The sequence below is a fragment of the Rattus norvegicus genome, chromosome 18, assembly GCF_036323735.1.
Source record: "Rattus norvegicus strain BN/NHsdMcwi chromosome 18, GRCr8, whole genome shotgun sequence".
In the NCBI taxonomy this organism is placed as follows: Eukaryota; Metazoa; Chordata; class Mammalia; order Rodentia; family Muridae; genus Rattus; species Rattus norvegicus.
In genome coordinates this window covers 31609324-31632470 of record NC_086036.1, presented here as the reverse complement: position 1 = coordinate 31632470, position 23147 = coordinate 31609324, and the positions used below count along the sequence as shown (strand labels likewise).

Here is a 23147-nt window from a genome sequence, read left to right as displayed (position 1 = left end):
CTTATGTGTGGTGTGTTTAGAAGCAAGGCTTTGGTGACGTCATGAGACACAGTGTAGGCAGGTGCCAGCATGTTGCATGTTGCATGGATGATGCAAACTTGATTTTGAGGTTTTGGTCTCCAGAAATCTTTCACTGTTGCTGAATTTTCATGGCCTCCCATTCAGTCACCGGACTGAGATACACACTTTGGAAAGCTCAGTTGTAAGCACTCGACAGTGGGGAACTGACTGGATCCCGACTGCACACATCTGAGACAGGCACTCTGTTTTCCCCTTCTGACCAGTAAAGAGACTGGAGGCACTCAAACCATTGAGAAAGTTGTAAAGGTCACAGAGCAACAAGTTAACAGAAGCAGACTCAAACTGGGGTAGTCTCATCCCAGCACCAGCTGCTTAACCACTATGCTGTTTCTAGAAGAAAGAAAAGAAGCAAAAATGGAGATGAGACTTATTAATTCTACAACTTAGCTAATTCTCATTAAGAGAGACAAACACAGGCATGGTGAGTTGCACTGACAGAGCTCTGGCAGAAGAGTTAGGAAAACTTTAGGAGCTCAAAGTAAGCTGGCTCCTACCTACCCAAAGCTGGCCATTTACATCTCTGTGGTGAAGGAAAGTAGCCACTGTCAAAGTTTCTCTCCTTCCAAAGGAAAACTCAGCTCAAACAATGGGCAAGTGAATGTCTCTGGGGGTGAATATTGTTAAAATCATCATATATGGGGGAGAGTAGTTCATTGATAGAGCACTGACTTAGCATGCACAAGGTGCTGAGTTCAATTCCAGCACTATACATACATTTTATTCTGTTATCCATATGTTAAAAATAATAATGATTTTTCTTAGGGTGGAGAGATGGCTCAGTGGATAAAAGTCCATGCCTTTGGACCATGAGAACCTAAATTTGAGCAGGAAATGGCCACATGCCCCTGTAATCCAGCACTGTGTGCAACAGAGGCAAGAGAATCATTGAGGCTTCCTAAACAGTGTCTTAGCTCCAGGTTCAGAGAGATTCTGTCTCAAAGGAGTGAAGTCGATAGTGGCAAAGTAGGAAATGTGGCCTCTGCAGGCATTTGCACAGGTGCACACACACACATACACACACACATACACACACATATACACATACACACACATATATACATACACACACATATACACATACATACACACATACACACACATACACACACACATAAACACACATACACACACACATACACACACATACATACACACATACACACACATACACACACATACACACACATACACACACACATACACACACACATACACACATACACACACACATACACACACACACACACACACACACACACACACACTTCCACTCTTTTGACAAGACCATTTGAATAACTGTACCAAAAACTAGAAAACCTTCTTTTCCAAAGGAGATGGTAAAGTGGATAAAACGCCCAAAGGAAATGCTTTTGCAGGTAAATGAGGACATTCTTAATGGTTCTTGTTTCTTGATGATTGTTGGAAAATAAGAGCTGAATGGGTTATTTCCGGGGTAGGACTCGACCTCAGTACTGGCTGGCATTTGGATAATTCTTTGCTGTAATGGACTACCCTGTCCACTATGGGACACTCAGCAGCATCCCTGCTGTATTAGCCACTTTTTTTTTTTGTCTATTTGATGAAATTTCATGACAGACTACAAGCAACTTGGAAAAGAAAGTGATTATGTTAGGCCACACTTAGTAACTGAGGGAAGTCAGGGCAGGAACTCAAGGCAGGACCTTGGAGGCAGGAAGCAAAGCAGAGGCCACGAAGGAGTGCTGCATACTAACTTGGTCCTCCTGTTTTCCTGTTTTCCTCTGCTTGCTCATACAACCCAAGGTCCCCTCCCTGGGATTGGCACTATTCACAGTGTCCCCCCACCCCCCACCCCCACACATACCAGTCACTAGCTAAGAAAATGTTCCACAGGTTTGCCAGTAGGTTAATCTTGTTAAGGTATTTTCTCAATTGTGGTTCCCTCTTCTCCAATAACTCTAGCTCTGTCAAACTGGGACAGGGGAACATACAAGTGGCAAGCACATTTCTGCTGAGTCACCTTTCACTTTTCTGCTGAGTCACCTTTCACTTTTCTGCTGAGTCATCCATGCTTCTCTGCTGAATCATCTTGCTGGCCATCTTTTTTCTTTCTATTTTCTTTTTAACTCATACTGCTTCAAGTCCTTTGGGGTCATTAAAAATGTTTTTAGGGACTCATGAAATAGTTCTGTCATTAAGAGTTCTTGCAGAAGATTCAGACTCAGTTACTGGAATCCACGTGGCCACTCTGAACTGCCAGTAACTTCAGTTCCAGGGAATCTAACACTATTTTTTCTGTGAGTACTTGCACAAACACAGTGCACAGAGATACAAGCAAGTACACACACACACACACACACACACACACACACACACACACACACACACTCTCTTTAAATACAACAAAGTATGTTACCAAGATATAAGCAAACTGGTTATACTACTATTGTTACTTTAACAAGTTATTGCTGAGTGTCCTGTTAACATCAACGTACATAATCTCATTGATGGGTCACGACAGCCTAAAAGAGAGTCGGAACCTATGCATATTATAACTGATGAGGAAGCTGAGGTAACTAGGTCAAGGTCATACCCAGAGAAATATGGGGAACCTGGTTCCCTCTAGGTTTACTCTCATCCGAGCCAGCTCTGTGGGAAATATTCTACCTCTCTACATGAACTTTCCTATCTTTAGCTTCAGACTGTAGGTTTCCCCTCTCCATCCATCGAGGAATGGTCATCAGTATTATCCTCTGTCTTCCCCCTCCCACCGGAGGTTACTATCACAGCTGTCTCCTTGTGACTCTGACCATTGTGTTCTGAGATGGTCTCAAGGATAGAGATGTGCTTTACTTACCTTTATCTTCAGTGCCTTCATGGAGGCAAATGGTAGGAAGTCATGGGATATTGACCAAAGCTCGGCAGCCAGAGGTAGGAAAAGAAATCATTACTGTTGGTTCTCTGTATCACTGAGTTCTGAATCAGTGGACTCAACTAAACATGCACCAAGGAAAATAATGGTGTCTAGAAGCTTGGGGGATTGTTCAGTTGTAAAGTGCTTGCTTCCTTGTGCTCAGGAAGCACTGGTTTAATCCTTTATAACCCATGTCAAAGAGCTGGGCATGGAGCACGAGAGAGGAAACCAGCCCCGATGAATCAGCCAGTTTCATGTTCAATGGAAAACCCTTTCTTAAAAAAATAAGGAAGACACTCAATGTTGACTTTTAGACTCCACACACATGTGCACATGTACACATACACACAAACACACACACATACACACATGTATACCCACATACCTGTACATACTTGTAAACTCATATACACATATACAAGAAAAAAAAAGTACCAAACACCCATATTGTTTTGTTGTTATTCCCTAAGCAGTATTTTATAACAATCACACAGTATTCCTATTGAGTTTCATAGTAGTATGTTACAGAAAGGACTTGAACATTTGGGGATCCACAGAAAGCCCATCTCCTATGGAGGCAGGAGGGCAACCGTACATCTAGATGGGTTAAGGGCAATGAGGAGGGAAAGTCCAGAGACCTAAGTGGAAGAGAAAGGCCAACCATCATAGGGAGGAAGTATGACTTAGGATCATGCAGTTGAAAGGAGAGGCAGAAGCAGCACAGGGCCCTGTCTGCATATCCAGTGCAGTGTCCACATCACTGTACAAACTTGGACCTTGCAGTTAAAACTTTTGAGGGCACTGATAAACATGAACAAGTGAATTTGTGTAGATTAACATGTCACCAATAACTTCATACTAGGTAAACATTGATGTCTGAATATATATCACTATGTATTATGTGTAAACCATTTGATGAGGAATTAGAAAGGATTTCTTGTTGTTGTTCATTTTGGGCCACTAGCAAGTCAGTGAACTATAGACACATTATATCATTCTCTGTGCTTTTATTTCTTTTAGTTGTAGCATTTTAACCAACTTGTAATTTTTTAATTATCTGTTGTTATTTGATCATGCTCAGGTGGACGGTGAAATCTATAGTCCTTGTAGGTTTCCTAATGATCAAACAGCACAGAGATGCAACGTGTGTAGCTTATAGATGCACAAGACTCTATGGTTGTGATAGGCCTGGGAAATCCTATAGGGAAAATTAAACTTCCTAGTCAGTGTCTGGCTTTCTTCTACAGAATTCTCAGCAGCAGGTAGTCAGTAGCTTCACTTCACAGCCCATGATATGCAAAGGGCAGGCTTAGTGTGAAGGAAGCTGATGTCATGTACATGGTGCTGGTCATCCTACATTTTGTAGGATTAACAGTGGCTTTACTGTACATTGCTCAGTGCCAACAACTACTAGAGGCTTTGTAAGGAATATCTTATTTATTCTGTTACAAGTATCTTTTAAGGCAAATACTCTTGCTACACATATTTCTCAGATAAGGAAACAAAAGACTCGAAGAAGTTAAATGATTTGTCAAGGATACATATCTATTGGGATGCGTAGTCTGGAGTCTTCAGATTGAATTGGAGCTGTTCATAAGCGAATGAATGATTATAACTACCTTATCACCCATTCCATATGCTTCTGTTAGAGATATAAGGAAATGTAAAGTTTATGTAAATAAAATATGACTGGTGTTTGCATAGCGATTGCAGATAGAATTAAACTGTGATATTGATTTTCATATCAGTGGAGATTTCAGGCTCTGGTTTGAAGTAAACAAATGCCACTATTTTATTATGTAAGTCCAGTAGATTAAATCTACAGATAAAGTGTAAGTTAATGTATCATCAAGTCTTCTGTAAACGAAGCAATAAAACATAGTCCTGGAATGGCACATACAGAAGAATAATACTTAAGGCTTTTACACTGAAGTTAAAGAACCTTTTGGCATGGATTATAACGGTTTTGTTTCTCCTTTTTTATTTGAAACATGCCCCTAATAGAGGAATGTTTCCTATATGATTTCTTTGAGTTTCACTTTGAGGCAAATGTAGCCAGAATCAGAAACTTAACTTCAGAATGAAAGCTCCCCATTTGTACATGTTCTAAATAAAGGAGTTTACCCATCTCACCCAATTAATCATTAAGAAGAAACTCTATATAGCCTGAGGTCATCTTAGATGCCCAGTAACCTTGGCCTGCCTCTCTGCTCCAGTGGGAGTGGAATGCTTGTGTTCTACCCCATTGGGTTCTGCAAACAGCACTTGTTTAGAGGTAAAAATTTAGACCTATCCCCAAATGACTGGGAAAAAACAAAAGTTTCATAAAGGAAGAAAACAAGAAGAAAAAAGATGAAGGTAAAGGGGAGAGAGAAAAGGAGGAAACTTATGATTCTTACTTATTGAAGTATGTGACACTCACTCATGTCAAAGATATCTGGACTCGGATATAGATATTCAAACTAGATAATGAGGTTCATGTCTGTCTTCCAGATTTCATTTCATTTTCTTCTCACTCTTTTTCTGTTTATTTCAAGGGTGACTCTAAGTGGTAGACTCCAGATGTTCCAAGCTTGCATCCTATCTTTTGTTTTAATTTTGTTTCAGTTCTTTTTAAAGATAAATTTCTAAGCAGTCCCAGAAGGCCTAAAATAAAGGTTGATTTGCCTCCTACTCTGTACCCATCTCTACACTAATGTCCTGAGAAGCTGAGTCTGTCCTACGCACATGTGAAAGATGGTTCTAGTACCTCAAACACATGAACTGAAGTTACAATGCTTTACAATGAAGATTTTGGATCAGATGCCCTACGTGGAAAGTTGATACTTAGCAGGAAAGCAGCACCATCCTATCCTGTGGCAATGGTGGCCTCCAGGTTAAGGTTTGCTCAGCAGAGCCATTATGCTCTTCTTCTTCTTCTTCTTTTTTTTTTTTTTTGGTTCTTTTTTTCGAAGCTGGGGACCGAACCCAGGGCCTTGCGCTTCCTAGGCAAGCGCTCTACCACTGAGCTAAATCCCCAACCCCCATTATGCTCTTCTTAAATGAACCCTTGTGGGTTTTTTTTTTTAAACAAATTCAGTAATCTAATTTTCTGGAACTTATTTTTAATCTAAGGATGGATTTAGCAAAGTCTTGACTAAAGCAGACACAGGTAGAGCTTGTGTCCATAGCTCTATTAATTAGATTTTTTCAGAACTATCCAAAGGACAATTTGAGTAACAACAACAACAACAACAACAACAACTACAACTACAACAACAACTCCAACTACAAAGCTGGACTGGACAAGCTTTGCCATAAGTGTGGCACATTGGGTACTTAGTCAGGACCTGAGCCACATACTAGGTATTTACTACAAAAGTACTTGCATAATGATGTAGAAGTATAAATACAAGGACATTCATCTCAGTGTGGATTGCAACAGTGAAACTTGAAAATAATTTACATATGCAGTAATAATGCATTGTAATATACTATGCCACAGTTGCCTAAAAATGTTGACATAAAACCCCAAGACATTTAATAAAGTTAAAAAAATGTATGCAATAAAACCTCACTTTTCTTTAAAGGAAAAACAGATTAATCAGGTAAACATTCTTGCTAGGCAAAACTGGTGAACTGAGTTCAATACCCCTAGTATACCCATATAAATATGGGAGAGAACCACTTCACAGAGTTGTATACACACAGAGAGACACACACACACACATGCACACACAGACACACAGACACACACACACACGCCTATCATGGCACATATGCCTACACTTACACACATTATACATACATATATACACAATAATATTTTTTAGTTACTACAAAACTATGGCAGTGCATATGTATGAACTCATGACCAGACAAAAGGCTTACGGAAGTATTAACTACACACTAATTACATCTGTAAATTGGGACTAGAGAAGGAACAAATTCAGGGATTCTCTTCTACATATCTGGGCTCTTATAATATGTCTGTTTCACTTACCAGCATCTATTGCTTTATTTTTTTTAATACAGAAATGGCATCTAAAGTGACAGCTCATCCTTCTAAGGTAACACGAAGGTAATCACTTTGTTTAGGGCGCCCATCATCTGCATTCTAGAAATCTTTTGACAGTTGTTACGTTCATAACTCACACCATCATCCCCACTCTCCAGTTCCTCCACAGAGCAAGTCTAGCAAGAGCTGACAAGAGAAAAGATGTTGCACATCATTTGTAATAAAAAATACCAACTTATAAAGCAGATATGGATCTACTAATATAGCAGCCAGAAAGGAAGAGCTATTCAGTCACCTAGCTTATCTCCTCACACATATAATATGTTCTCCTACCATTTCCAGAGAGTATTTGAGCCTTTTCATAATAAAGATAATTTATGTACGTAAATGAGTGACAGATAGATAGATAGATAGATAGATAGATAGATAGATAGATAGACAGACACACTGACAGATAGATAGATAGATAGATAGATAGATAGATAGATAGATAGATAGATAGACAGACACACTGATAGATAGATAGATAGATAGATAGATAGATAGATAGATAGATAGATAGATAGATAGATAGATAGATGGATGATGGATGGACAAACTGACAGACAGACAGATAGACAGATAGATAATCTACAGATACATGTTATATAAATAATCTTGTAGGAGGAATATAACTGAGTCCCTACCCACTGATCACAGGAGGCTCTTGGTCTGATGAACAGAAATACGTGTGATGAATTCACACTGAGAGGTAAAATAGAAAAGGAAAATTAGGGCCAAAGAAAGAAGAATAAAAATATGCTGGACATCATTCAATAACTATTTGCTGATGATAATTATAGGGATGGAGAACCCATCAAGCCTATGGAGCTAAAATTAATCAGCAAGTATTCACCGACTGCCTCCTGCTTCTATTACTGGTTCTGGCTTCCTGCCTGTCTAGTGCCAAGGCTGGAGACATTTGCATGACATTCAACTTATCAAGACAGAAGGAGCAGAACGGGCCAGCTGAGGCTCACAGTAGCCGTCTGCAACCCTCATGTTTGTTGAATTTGTCAATCAAGACAAATTCTTTTCGTAGAAGACTATAAAGCTAGTTTAAAACACCACTATATGACTTGGGAAAAGACCAGTTAAATGGAAGTACTATTCTCTAAAAGCAATAGTTCATTTGTTGACTATCTGAAATTTCAAAATACAAATGAACATCTGAGTTCTATTAAAGTCAGGATGAAACTAATAGCACTTGTAACCACCTTACTTAATTTTTAGGGTTTTATTTCCATTTTGGCAAACATTTCAGGTAAAATGTTGAGTGTGGCATTTATGTCACTGTTTCATGTTGATAAATAACTGTGGCTGCAAAGATGAATACCTGTTGCTTCCTGCATGCCGAGCGTCCGTCCTTTTATCCCTATTTTTTTAAAGTCCCAATAATTATGAGACATCTGTTTCCCTGACTGTCTCCATCTCGCTCTTTCCTGTCTTCTTTCTTCCTCCCTCCCACTAACCCCTCAGGCACTGCTACCTGACAGGTTTGCCATGCAGACTATACATGCTGTCTATCCCTTGGTCATGGTCATTGGTCCAACAAAACAATCAAGTGTCTTTTCAGGAAGAGGACAAGGGAGATCCTTGCCAGAGAGGAGAACGCTTTGCTGCTATAGGACATGCTAGTATAGGTGTCATTGTCTACCAGGTAGAGGAAACCCTTCCTAAGAATAAAACTACAATAGGAAAATAAAGCTAAGTGATAGAATTCAGTCCTTTTCACATGATGTAAGCTCTTGGCTCACATCTAACCATGCTTGAAAATGAACTTTATATAAACCATACATATAACTCTTGCTTAAATAGTTACATGCCATATATATATATATATATATATATATATATATATATATATATGAAAATGTCCTTATTGAATACTATACTGCCAATCTTCTATCATGAGTGTCTCTTTTTGAGAAACAGCCAAGCCATTTGAATGAAATCCATCACTCAAATCAGTGATGTCTGTAGGCAACCCTACTTGACCTCCATTTCTGTGTTCACACCAACTCTCCTCCCTCTGACACTCAGGTGACTTCTTGCATATCATAGTGCCAGTGCCAGTGTATCTACTGGCATGTTCCTATAAATCCATACTGCAGGATAACAACTTGTCAATCTCTCCTGCTCCATTACCTCTAAAATATTGATTATATTATAATCTTTTAAATCAATGAGTATTTACATATTTTGGTTTTGTAGACATAATAATTGAACCCATAACCATTTTTGTGTCCCTGCAGCCTTAACATTTAATATTTGTTACTTTGTTGAAGGAATGAATACAAGCATGACTGGAAGAGAAAATTAGCTGAGAAAACCCCTTTTTTCTATTAGATTAGTTGGAAAAAATTTAATTATGCATTGTTGAAGACTAAGCCTTGATCTTATATGTGATAGAAAAGTGCTCTATCACTACATTACTCCCATGGTCTGGTCTCCTTCTACTAATATTCTGTGATTCATTGAAGCCTCCTTTAAAGTGTCCGATTATCAGAAAACTGAAGTAAACAAATTAACATATCCAAAGGGAATCTTCAAAGTGCCAGCCCTTGCTGATAAATGACTGAAACTCTTTCTGAGGTCCTTATAGTCTTAAGGTAGTTGAGTGAGAAGTCAGCTCTTTTGTGAAACATTTATATGTCTTAAAATACCACACAGTTAATAAATTTTCTCATGTATGCTAAAATGAAAACAAACAACTTATAATACAGAATATAGTTTAGTTATAATGAACAAACTAGGGAGCATCATGGCAGCCCACCAGAAGTTTGCTGAGAACTGTAAGGTACACTAACCATGTGGCTTATGCTGGGGTCAGTCTATTTGCTTGCCTTGTATCATAGCTAAGACAAACTGGGAATAACTACAAGCCATTTAAAGATGCAGCACTCTCCCTGTATTCCATGGAGATTTTACAGTTAAAATAGGCCATGCTAGACCACAGATATGAAACAGGATGAAGGCATGGGGTGAATTAATAACTCCTCAATATATGCAGAAATCCATGGATTTCCAGAGGAAAAAGAAAATCTCTAAGTACATGAATCCCAGTTTTGACACACTGAGCTTCCCCTTCCTACCCATATGTTGAGACAATTTGACAACTAAGAAACAAATCTTTTGCTTTGTGCTTCCAATGTTTCTACCCTGTTTCATGCCTCCCTTGGACTTCTTTTCTATGCCCTCTATTCTATGCCCTCCTTGGACTTTGACAGACAACACCCATCACATCCCCCAGCACAAACTGTTCCTCTGGTGTCTTTTCTTTTTCTTTTATTAAAACAACTAGATTTTTATACAACATATTGTGATTACAGTTTCCCCTCCCCCCAACTCCTCTGAGTCCCTCCCCACCTTCATTCCCATCATTCCCATCCAGATGTTTCTTTTATAGTGACTAGTTCGCCCTCTGCTCATCTTCCAAAGGCATTCCTATCTTAGCCACTCCAGTCTGTTTTTCATTGCCATTTAGGTGAGAGAGGGGAATATGTTTTTATAAACTCATTGATATAAAGGACACGTGTCACACAATTTATAGCGCATAAGGTACAAAATTTTCTTTAGTAGGAACTTCTGTGTGGCTGATTGTCAAAGAATGATTTCAATAATCTTTCCCTTGCTTGTGTTGATGGCCAGCCTCTGGTTTAATACAACATCTTCAGTAGAGTCAGTCTACAAATGAACATTTCATTAATATTCAGTGCAGCAAAAATAAACAGATACTGTTAAACTTCTTTTTTTTCTCTTCTTTTTTTTGATATTTTTTCTCCATCTTTATTAGCTTGGGTATTTCTTATTTACATTTCAATTGTTATTTCTTTTCCTGGTTTCCAGGCCAACATCCCCCTAACCTCTCCCCCTCCCCCTCTATATGGGTGTTCCCCTCCTCATCCTCCCCTCACTACCGCCCTCCCCACAACAATCATGTTCACTGGGGGTTCAGTCTTGGCAGGACCAAGGTCTTCCCCTTCCACTGGTGCTTTTACTAGGATATTCATTGTTTTCGTGCTAGTGAATGTGCAACAGTGAAGCAACAAAAACGTGTATTAAGGTTAAAACCCTCCATGATATGGAGCAGAGAGTGGTTTTTAAGTACTGGAAAATAATTATTCATAAAATTACATATTTTGTAATTTCGTCTTTATTATCAAAATACCCTCTAGCACTGACATCAATAAAACGAAGATCTGGTTTTTAGTTTTCCCAATTTTTATGGTACAAAAAACTTCACCATTGTTGATTTCAAACTACCAAAACAACACTTTTGAATGCAGAGGCTGCGAGTTCCTATGCTAAAACACACCAGAAGATGCCCATCATACTACAAACATATTAAATAATAGTGAAATAATCAGAAAGTAATCCTCTCCTGAGCATTTAACATTGCTCATGTTTAGCTGTAAGTTTATAAATTATTTTTAATAATGAGGATGATTAGTAACTAACAAAATCTTTGAAAAGTTAACAAGCAGCCTTTATGAGTTTGTATAACTAGCCCTAACACAAGTTGATACCACTTTGCCTAAAACTCTATTGCCCTGTGCACTGGATATCACATGACACAAATAAAGAGGGGTAAAGATAATTGGTTCTTTTGTTGCGACTTACTGATGATGCAAAATTTATATATGCCTCTCTTGTTTTCTGAATAATTCTTGAAGTTTGAAGTCTCCTTTTCAACCCTACTTCCTGTGAGATGCATGGGTAGATATTACCTCCTGCTACAAACTGAAAGGTTAAAGGACTGACGGAAGCCCATTCAGCTGTGTACACTGTGTTCGGTTTCAAATGCAGAACTTAGGCTGAAAATTAAGCAGGAGGATGGAAAAAAATCTAATATTGATACTATTTTATAAATGTAGCAAATAGCCTTTGTACCACTTTCGAATGTGATATGAAGAACTTACAGATTCTGCTGCCACTTAGAAGCTCTCCTCTGCCTGTGCATGTGTTAAAGTGCCCTCTTACATGTGTCTTTTTTAACACCCATGCATAAATATAGTTTAAAACGCTTTAATAAACCTCAGCTTTGCTTTTAAAAAGTGAAGAGGGTATAAACCTGTCCTCCAATTTAGCCTTAAATAAAACAAATACACGTATTAACTAAAGAGGAGGTGTAAGATCTAAAGTGGAAGCAACCCCTTTCAAAACTGAGCTGAGCAGTGCCACCCACAAACAGGGCAGAATGACACACTGTCTACTAAAGGAGCAGGGGACAGAGGAGATTAAATCAGAAAAGGAAGAAAGCTAATGACATAATGGCCAGCCACAAATGCCACAAATGGCAAACAATGTACGTAATAATCGTTGCAGTTATTCTGTGTGCTCGCTCTGATGTCTCCAAACACTGAAAACATTAGGCCTCTGCTTATGGCAACATGTATCTAATTTGTCAGCTGATGTCTTACCACCTCTTTAATTCCTTATTGTTTCAACTAAGTTCTGCTAACATGGAGGACATGGATTTAACCAGGACAACCACAAACACTTAATATACAGGAACAGAAACTTGTATTTTAAGTTCTTTATGATGAAAGCAAAAAAAAAAATTTTTTTTTTAGAAAAAGGAAAGATACAGCTTTTTCATGCATTATTTTCAAATTTCCATGTTAATTCTAACTAGGAAAAGAAGCATATACCAGTGCAGAACCAATTCAGACTAACAGTTTGATTATTTGTGTGAATTTTTTTATAACAAACCTGTCTCTTGTAAATGGAAATATTAAAGGACACAGAAATGGAACCTTCTAGTTTATCTGGTTTTCCCTGGGACGGCTTATCTGGAAAACCTAAGGAAAGTGTTTCCCAAAGTCACAATGTTACAGAGTCATTTATTAGCTATGATGAACTCAGGAAGTTCTGACATCCAACAAGAAAAGCTGTATCGAATTACCATATAGTTAATCTTTTCAAAACTATTCATTAACAAGTAAATTTATTTGGCTCCAATCTGCATTTACCATAGAGTTAAGGGAATGGGTACAACAACAACAATAACAACAACAATAACAACAAAAACAATGCAAGCTGAGACATGAAAAGGTATCATAACTATACGAAAATAAATTTCAAAGAAGTGTTGCCGTGTAAGAGAATTTATATGGCAGCCAAGAGCACAGGTGGGCCTGGAATTGCTATGTGGAGTCTTTCCTTAAATGAGATCTTTTCCCACAAAAGTCACATAAATTCATCCCAATAAATTCAAGTTATTTAGTCTTCATGCAACACTTAGCACTGGTATCCAGACCGTGGTGCACATAGAGCCAAGGTTACTCCATACATTTCTCCTGCTACCAGCTTAGCTATCTAGTCTCTTGTGCTTTCCCCTGAAATGTGTTTTCACGTTCAGGATGGAACATGAGTATGAAAAGAAGTCACTCTTCTACACAGTCTGAATGGAAGGATGCCATAAGCAATTTCAGTCAAGTAGTGTGCATGGGAGTTACTTCGAAAGACGAAGGAATCCCAAGCAAATAGAAATATAGTTCACTCTATAAGTGCCTTTTATATCTTTCTCTACTTTTTTAAGAACCAGAGAAAATTGAAATTAAAACAACTAATAGTCTTTAATGATAATTGAGTGCATAATATGCCTCATGAATTAATACATTTCATATATAGGAACTTGCTTAATCTTTGTAATTTAAGTTGCTATTATTTTATGCCCATTTTACAAGTGGTCATAACTAAGGTATAGTGAGTTAGAGAGCTTGCTCAAGATTACAGACCCTATATAGAGACTAGCATTAGTCCCAATACACTGTGCGAATACCCCACACAGGAAAAATGAAATGGTACTCATAAAAATGTTAGACCTTCACCCTAAGGTGAAGCAACTAAAGGTTTAATGATGGATTTTAGGTTTCAGAAGATAAATAGTTTGCACATTGCCCATTTTGATGATTCTCTTGTTTTCAATATTCAGTAGATAACCTCATTAACGTTAAACACGAGGCTAATTACAACTTCTAGAAGGTTTTGTCTTCTGTAAAGGACAGACAGAAGATGATGGACTTAACAGCAAAACTGGACTTGTCTCATTGTAATAGGGAGCCACTGTACATGCTGGGTCAGGATCTTTCTATGATTTGATTGATGTTTTTGAGGGGATCACTTGACACTGTTGTTTGTATTATTTCACTGAGAATGGAGATAATGGAACAGATGAGCAAAAATTAAAATCTCAACACATCAAGTGCTTTATAAAGGCTTTCTTTGTTTCCCCCTCCTATCTTTCTTCCTTTATTGCTTCTGCTTCTGTTTCTTCCTCTTCCTTTTCTATTTCCTCCACTCTCTCCCTCCCCATGTGTGTGTGTGTGTGTGTGTGTGTGTGTGTGTGTGTGTGTGTGTGTGTGTGTGTGTGTGTATCAGGTGCATATATTTGTAGGATCACATGGAGGCCAGAGGAAGACTTAGGGTGTCCTGCTCTATCATTATCTTATACCATTAACAGGGTCTTTCATTCTATCTTGAGTTTAGCAAGAGACCAGCAAGCCCCAGTGATGTTTCCTGTCTCTGTGCAAGGGGGTGGAGTGGGGGTGAATACAAGCACCTGATGCCATAACATGATGTTTATGTGGGTTCTGTTTGAGCAGAGAGCGTTTTTACTTTCTGAGCAATCTCTGCAGTCCAAATGCTATACAGATGTAAATGGTGATTTGGTTGCAACTCAGGTTTATTAATATTTTGTTTGTCTTAGGGCCTAATAGTTGATACATATTCATCAGTTCACTCAATTAACACCCACAGAACATCAATTATGCATTGGATAAAAATTGCTGAATAGGAAGGCCGAGTCTCTGTCTTTCAGGCTTATGTTCTTGTAAGGAGGGAGAATATAACAAATGTGCACACAACAAATGAACTACCACTGTAACATGTTACCAAATTGTGCGGGACATTGTAAAAATACAATGTGTTCTAGCTGCTATGGGTAAAGTCTGCTTGGAAATTAAAATCCACGAGCATAAGCATAAAGATCTTGAGCAATGTTCATAAACTTTTTATTAAGTCACTTAGCCAAGTCAACCCCAACTAATACCATGCCCAATATATGTTGATTAACTAACTCAGCATTATTATCATAATTCTGTAAAATATTACTTTACACCTGCTATCTATGAGCCTCTGTTCCAGCAGCATAACATAATGAAAAAGGTAGATCATACTTTTGTTGGATAAAGTTTGAATATATCAGTTTTATTCCTACCTCCTCTTATGAGATAATAAAATACATTTTCTCTGAAGTAGGGATTTATCCTGTCTTACACCATGTAGTAATACTACCTTCCTAGGGCTGTTGATGAGTAAGCCCCTTGTTAATGAGTTAAGGGTAATGTATGAAAATACTGAATAGTGTCTGGTAGACATACATGCTTAATCGTTATCAACTGTAACAAGAATTGTGTCATCAGAATTTTAAATTTCACCTGTGTACAATGAACATTTCTTTTTAAAAAAAAACTATTTAATTTCTTCAAAGTTCATCACTTAAATTCCATGAGTGCTCAAGTCTTTCAAGAATTGGTAATGCTCCTTCATGTAAACTATATGATCAATGAAGAAAATCTCTTTTAATGTAAACGAATTCCATCCTTAATACTGAGCAGCTATGTGACATTGAATCAAGCTCTGTAAGCTTCAGTTTCTCATATTGACAGATCAAGTAGGGCTAACATGTTGGACAGTTTTACGTCAACTTGACACAAGTTAAGATAGTTTAAGAGGAGGAAACCTCAGTTAAGGAAAATGCCTCCATATAATTGGGCTATAGGCAAGCCTATCAGACATTTTCTTAATTACTGATTGATAGGGAGGGCCAAGTCCATTGTGGATGGTGCTATCCCTAAGCTGGTAAGCTTGGGGTCTACAAGAAAGAAGGAAGAGCAAGCCAGTAAGCAACATTTCTTAATGGCTTCTATATTAGCTCCTGCCTTCAGGTTCCTGCCTTTTGAAATTCTGTCCTTATTACATTTGATAGTGAACTGTTCATATGGAATTGTGAATGAAATAAACCCTTTCTTCCCCATGTTGCTTTTGGTTATGGTGTTTCATCACAGCAATAGTAACTGTAACTAAGACAACTAGTAACATAGCTCATTGGCCTGTGAGCACTTTCCTAGCAGGTGGGATCCCCAGCCCTTCCCTAGAAGTATAATAAAATATCTTTTTTTTCAACATTTCCAGCAAACTGGGAAGAAGATTCAATGGATGTTAAGCAAATTATTTTCGTAATGAATTTTCTTGCTGTGTAGATATGATTATTGAAAGTTTAAGTGTATTTTTTTAATAAATATGATGAATTAAAGCATTAGATGTTTTTCTATTGAACTAAAGGACTAAGGCATAGTTAGGTCACTAAAGAGAAACAACAGGAAAAAAATTTTTTGTTTAAAATATTTGGAATGGAAATTTAAAACTTAAAATGAAGTATTCTTCTACATTAAGAATTATTGGGCATGCAAAAAAAGGGAAAGGAAAAACATTAAGTGGGAATTCTTGTATAGAATTATATATTATAATAATAATAAAATTATTATTTTATTTTTATTAAAAAATAAAAGAACACCTACTATTTACAATTCAAACAAGCAAGAAAAAATGAAATAGATTCTTTCCATGAGTAACTCAGCTATTTATGTCTATGGTATGAAAGTATACAAAAGAATGATATATATGCACAATTCTTAGTTCTTTTTAAGAAGTGATCATCAAGGATAAGTATGAGTTTTATTGTAGGATTGAGTACCCCACACACAAACAGAAGAATCTGTTAGATGTCGGGGGATCAACTTCACAAGATCTTTCTTTCATCCCAGTTCTTGAGCCACAGAAGGTGGGAAAATTAGTCAACAAGGAAAGCAGAGTCATAGGTCTAAGTTCGCAGTGTCCACTATGAGTCCGGTTGACTCTCTTCTCCACTAAAAAGGTTTATTTTTTGTTTGTTTGTTTTCTTTTCTTTTTTTCAACACCAAGTGGCTCAAGGGCTCTTCATGATCCCTCTCTTGAGGAGGAGGTCTACACTAGTATAGGTTTTCCTTCTTGAGGTATCAAGCTTCTATTCCTTTGCCAAGATGGCTGCCCTGGATCCCATGGAGGTAGCGACCGTGCGGCATCTCTGCCCAAGGAGCCCGCTTACAGTCACGTTCTCCCCGTGCAAAGCGGACGATACATTGGGCAGCCTTTAAGCTTTTCATCCAAGAAAGAACGACTCGGGTTTGACGCCAAAGAGCACCTTTGCCAAGATGGTGACCGTGCGGCGTCACTGCTCTTTACCAAGATGGCGGCGAGGGACTTCCGGCACGCGCTTCCCCAATCAGGGATCTCCAAGAGGTCAGGCAGAGGAGACCGCCCTTGGAGTCGAAGTGCGGCGCGAGCCGCTTCTGCCGCCCGCCGCGGGAGGGCATGAGGTGGAGTCATGGCCACCTCCGCTCTAATCAGAAGTGCCAAGCGCTGGCACCTGTGGGGGAGCAAAAGTTACTTCCTTGCACCCCAAAGCAACACCGTAACACCTTTCCCGGAGTCCCCCAAATCCTAGCCTATGGCATGAGGTAGAGGGGCACGGTCCCGGCGTCGCCCCAGCCTGCCTAACACAGAGGACACCCGAGGGGCAGGTACTGCGCGGCCGCACAGTCACCCTACGCCCCTTTCCTGTCCTAGGGGGACCGGCCATGTGTTTCTCTTGGAGACCCGGGGACTCGTATTGGGCACAGCTGGACGGAGCTAAAAGCTGACGTTTTAAAGATGCATGTTTTTGTTTTATTTGGAGGGACAGAGGGGTCCCTGGAACCCAGAAAGCTGAGCAAGGCACCGAGCCTGGAGCAGCAAATGTCAAGATTCGGGGGAGGGGCCTCCGCGGGGAGCTTGGATGCTGGCCCCGAAGGGGGTGGAAGGAGAGGTCAGGAGTTTGGGTAAGAGGAGGGCGGACTTCAGCAGCAACTTACTATTCGGTCTGCAACTTGCTTCTAGGCCTGCACACACCCCCTCCCGCCCCGCAAGGCTTCCTTAATCACAATTTTTTTTTTAAGTGCAAAGAAACCCAGCTCTCTGAGAGGGTTTTGCATTCGGCATGCAACTTCCTCCGAGTGTGAGCGCGCTGGCAGGCGGGGAGGGAGCGGTGGGGGTTGAACTTGGCAGGCGGCGCCTCCTGCTGCCGCCGCCGCCGCCGCCTCTCAGACTCGGGGAAGAGGGTGGGGGACGATCGGGGCGCGGGGGAGGGTGGGTTCTGCTTTGCAACTTCTCCCGGTTGCGAGCGAGCGCGCGCGCGGCGGCGGCGGCGGCGGCTGCAGACGGGGCCGCCCAGACGCTGCGGGGGTGGGGGACCTGGCGGCACGCGAGTCCCCCCCCGGGCTCACAGTATGTATGCGCTGACCCTCTCCTCTGCGCTCCCCTCCCCAGGCCTCCCCAGAGGGCGTGTCTGCAGTCCTGCCCCGAGAGCAAGCGGCCAGGGCTCTGCGGCACCGTTTCCGTGCCATCCTGTAGCCCCTCTGCTAGTGTGACACACTTCGCGCAACTCCGCAGTTGGCGGGCGCGGACCACCCCTGCGGCTCTGCCGGCTGGCTGTCACCCTCGGGGGCTCTGGCTGCCGACCCACGGGGCGGGCTCCCGAGCGGTTCCAAGCCTCGGAGCTGGGCGGGGGCGGGAGGGAGCCTGGGAGAAGAGAAACTAAAGAAACTCGGTTTCCCTCCCAGGCCAGGTCGGCACCCGCTGCCGCACTTTTTCTCGTTCCTTGGGTGGGGAAAGGCGAAGCCGCGCGCGCCCCAGCGAGGCGATGCCCTGAGCCGCGGGCTTGCAGGCGCCGTCGGGGCCGGGCTGGCGGGTACCGCGCGCTGGGAGAAAAGAGGGCGAGGGCCACGGGCGCCCTTGCAGTTGCCGACAGTCGCCAACAGGTTGCACCGTTCCCCGCGGCCGCCGCGCGGCCCCTCGGGCGGGGAGCGGCCGGGGGTGGAGTGGGAGCGCGTGTGTGCGAGTGTGTGCGCGCCGTGGCGCCGCCTCCGCCCGCCCCTCGCTCGGTCCCGCTCGCCTGCCGCGGCCGGGCGGCCCTTTCGCGTGTCCGCGCTCCCCCCCCTCCCCTCCGCCTCCTCCATTTTGCGAGCTCGAGTCAGTGCCTGGAGCCCGAGTCGCCGCCCGCCCGTCGGGGACGGATTCTAAGTGGGTGGAACAAGACGCCGCAGCCGGGCGGCGCGGCGCCGGGACGGGGGACGCGCGCGGGAGACGGGAGCGGCGCGGGGGCCCGGCTTGTCAGCCGGGAACGGGTGACTTTCAGCGCTAGGGGCTCTCCCCTCCCCCATGGAGAAGAGGGGGCGACTGTTGACTTCCTTCTCCGTGACACGCGCGCCTCCCGCGTCCGCACGCCGACTTGTTTATCTGGCTGCGGTGGGAGCCGCGAGCGGGCGAGCGCGCGGGTGCTGAGGTGAGCGGGGGCTGGGCGAGCGGGCGAGCGGGCGCCCGCGCTGAGGTGAGCCGGACTGGGCGCGCTCCCCTAGGGGCTCGGCAGCCGGGGCGGCCGGACTTGGCAAACTTTTGCCAGCCCGGGGTTGGGGGTGGAGGCTGGCGAGGGCAGGGTGACGGTGACGAAAGGGCCTTGGCGGTGACAGCGCTGGCGCTTCCTCTCCCCGCACCGCCATCCCTGGCCCAGCGCGCTGCCCCGCCGTGGAGCCTCGGGCGCCCGGGCGGGAGTCTGGCGTCCTTTTTGGTTTTGCTTTTGCCGCAAGCCCTCGGGTCTTCGCTGTCCTCGGAGCCGCCGAGACACCCGCTTTTCCCGGGGGGCAAGGTAGAGCGCCGTCTGGGACCGGCGGGCTCAGGGCGCGCGGCTCCGGGCTGCGGGCTTGTAGGGTGGATTGGGGCTCACAGCCTGCAGCCCAGACTTCGCCCGCCCGGCCTTATCTGCTAGAAGTGGGCGTGCCGCAGAGAACTCAACAGGTCTGGACACATTTCTCCCTTCACCTCCCACCTTTCTCCCTCCTTCTCCCCCAACCCCACCCCCGACAACTTGGGCGCTAGCTTTGGGGCATGATTTCGCGCCTGACTTTTCTGAGTGGTCCCCTTTTAGAAAGAGACCCTCCCTAGCCGCAGTTTTTGATGCAGCGATTTTTTTTTTTTTTTTTTGACAAGTGCTACTTTGACATTTGAGGTTGCAGCCTCGGTAATTGCAGCCTTACCACTTAAGACCCTGGGCAAGGTTCGTGTGACTAATGTCACAGGGTTATTTACAGTTTTAACTGGGGGATAAATGTCGCTTAAGGGAGCATCTTGTTTTATGAAGTGTTACGGTTTCGGGCTGGAAGGGGCAGTTGTCAAAAAAGCAGGTCTGAAAATTCTTTAAGGTCTATTAGATATCTTACATTTAGAGATCCTTATCAAAGGCATAGGACCGACCGGGGTTCTGAGAGAGAAGCCCTTTACAGGGAAGAATCCTAGGGTAGGTTCCACCCCTCTCCACCTTCCCTGAATTTCCCTTTCAGAGAAGGTGGTCATACTTAATGTCTTGGTACAGGAAAAGTTTACCATTGTATTGGGGATCCCAAATATATTTGTCATAGTCTTTGCCAGCCCCTCAAAACATTTTGATTATTACTAACATACTAGCAATCTGGAGGAATACAGTAAAGGTTTAAAACTACAGAGAGTATTTTTTCTGAGCGTTTTCTTGAATGGGGTTTATTTGAGTTTATATGTGATTTGACTGTCCAGTTTTTCTGTTTTCCCGGTATTTACATCTTTGGAAAGAAAAATCTTAAACTTATAGATAAAATATTTTATACTGAGTATATCAAACAATTTTTAAAAAAGAATACAATTCCATAAATCTTGGTGTTAGGAATTTTAATAAGCTTTGCTCTATTACACTATTTAAATAGGTTAAAATTATAGTGAAGAAGCCAGTACAAATTCTACTCTGTTTTTAAAGATATACATTTTAGGCTGTATATAATATCTATAATTTCTTATCTCCAAAATTTGAAGGTAGGTGATACTAGACAGGCATATTTATTTGAAAATAGAGTTTCAAAGTAAGAGCCTTTCCCTAGCTCTACAAGATAAGCAGCTCAGCACTGCTTTTTTTTTCAAAAATAAAAATGTGCATAATTCTTGGAGGAACCTTGAAAGGTTTAGAAGTGCTGGGATCGGCACAGGTGAAATTGTCAATCATAAAATGTGTAAACATTTATATTGTAGCATTTATCAAACGGTTTATGTATTGGTTTCCAGAAAGGCAATCACTCAATCGAAAGGGGCTGGAAATGTAAGGATCATGCCTTTAAAAAAAAAAAGTTAAATACTTTGACATCAACTTGAACCTTTACAATAATTGCGTATGACAAATTACAATCCCCATGGTTACCAAATGTGTATGTTTAGCGAGTGACAGGATAAACAGTCAAATTCAGTTGGTTCAATGTAACTTTGTTGTCTCTGTGCAAATGAGCTGCCTTGCAGATGGGAAACGGGGGTGGGGGTATAGCTTTATTTTAAAAGATAGGAACTATTTTTCTGATAATGGAGACTTTGATTTGGGAGTTACCTAAAGGGTTTATTTAATGGGCAGTCTTACTAATCGGATCAGAAATAATGTTTTTATAGCTTATTATGTCTTTTTTTTTTCTTTTGTAGTTAATATTTGCCAATGGACTCCAAAGAATCCTTAGCTCCCCCTGGTAGAGACGAAGTCCCTGGCAGTTTGCTTGGCCAGGGGAGGGGGAGCGTAATGGACTTTTATAAAAGCCTGAGGGGAGGAGCTACAGTCAAGGTTTCTGCATCTTCGCCCTCAGTGGCTGCTGCTTCTCAGGCAGATTCCAAGCAGCAGAGGATTCTCCTTGATTTCTCGAAAGGCTCCACAAGCAATGTGCAGCAGCGACAGCAGCAGCAGCAGCAGCAGCAGCAGCAGCAGCAGCAGCAGCAGCAGCAGCAGCCAGACTTATCCAAAGCCGTTTCACTGTCCATGGGGCTGTATATGGGAGAGACAGAAACAAAAGTGATGGGGAATGACTTGGGCTACCCACAGCAGGGCCAACTTGGCCTTTCCTCTGGGGAAACAGACTTTCGGCTTCTGGAAGAAAGCATTGCAAACCTCAATAGGTCGACCAGCGTTCCAGAGAACCCCAAGAGTTCAACGTCTGCAACTGGGTGTGCTACCCCGACAGAGAAGGAGTTTCCCAAAACTCACTCGGATGCATCTTCAGAACAGCAAAATCGAAAAAGCCAGACCGGCACCAACGGAGGCAGTGTGAAATTGTATCCCACAGACCAAAGCACCTTTGACCTCTTGAAGGATTTGGAGTTTTCCGCTGGGTCCCCAGGTAAAGACACAAACGAGAGTCCCTGGAGATCAGACCTGTTGATAGATGAAAACTTGCTTTCTCCTTTGGCGGGAGAAGATGATCCATTCCTTCTCGAAGGGGACACGAATGAGGATTGTAAGCCTCTTATTTTACCGGACACTAAACCTAAAATTAAGGATACTGGAGATACAATCTTATCAAGTCCCAGCAGTGTGGCACTGCCCCAAGTGAAAACAGAAAAAGATGATTTCATTGAACTTTGCACCCCCGGGGTAATTAAGCAAGAGAAACTGGGCCCAGTTTATTGTCAGGCAAGCTTTTCTGGGACAAATATAATTGGTAATAAAATGTCTGCCATTTCTGTTCATGGTGTGAGTACCTCTGGAGGACAGATGTACCACTATGACATGAATACAGCATCCCTTTCTCAGCAGCAGGATCAGAAGCCTGTTTTTAATGTCATTCCACCAATTCCTGTTGGTTCTGAAAACTGGAATAGGTGCCAAGGCTCCGGAGAGGACAGCCTGACTTCCTTGGGGGCTCTGAACTTCCCAGGCCGGTCAGTGTTTTCTAATGGGTACTCAAGGTAAGTCAGCGCTTTTCTGTTTCATAAGGATGGTGAATTTAAGGTAGTTTGGTAAACTTTAGAATTCTTTTATCAGTGTACGTTTTCTAGAGATTGTATCCTTTTGCAAATAACTCAGTACAAATGGTCTTTTGAATGCGTACTCGTTAGAACATCAAAAGGACTCATCACAGCATAAGCACTTTAGGTGTTTGGTTAAATAGTAACCGTCTCTCATTGGTCATATTAAAGGTTTTACTGAAAACTAGGTCAGAA

At 42.0% G+C, this 23147-nt stretch overlaps 1 protein-coding gene across 15 annotated transcripts in view; it reads left to right on the top strand.

Moving 5' to 3' along the window:
* The window catches only part of Nr3c1 (nuclear receptor subfamily 3, group C, member 1), a 121726-nt gene that overhangs the window by 12038 nt on the left and 86541 nt on the right, over window positions 1-23147 (top strand). For 2 of the 15 annotated variants that reach the window (XM_063277088.1, XM_017600843.3), the window contains exon 2: window positions 21639-22892. In XM_063277088.1, coding sequence (XP_063133158.1) covers window positions 21652-22892 — 1241 coding nt within the window. In that variant the 5' untranslated portion in view covers window positions 21639-21651. Of the gene's footprint in view, window positions 1-17696; window positions 18112-18226; window positions 18381-19012; window positions 19947-20021; window positions 20206-21638; window positions 22893-23147 lie in introns of those variants that run through there. The other 13 variants (XM_063277086.1, XM_017600844.3, XM_063277087.1 and 10 more) reach the window with 13 other exon arrangements.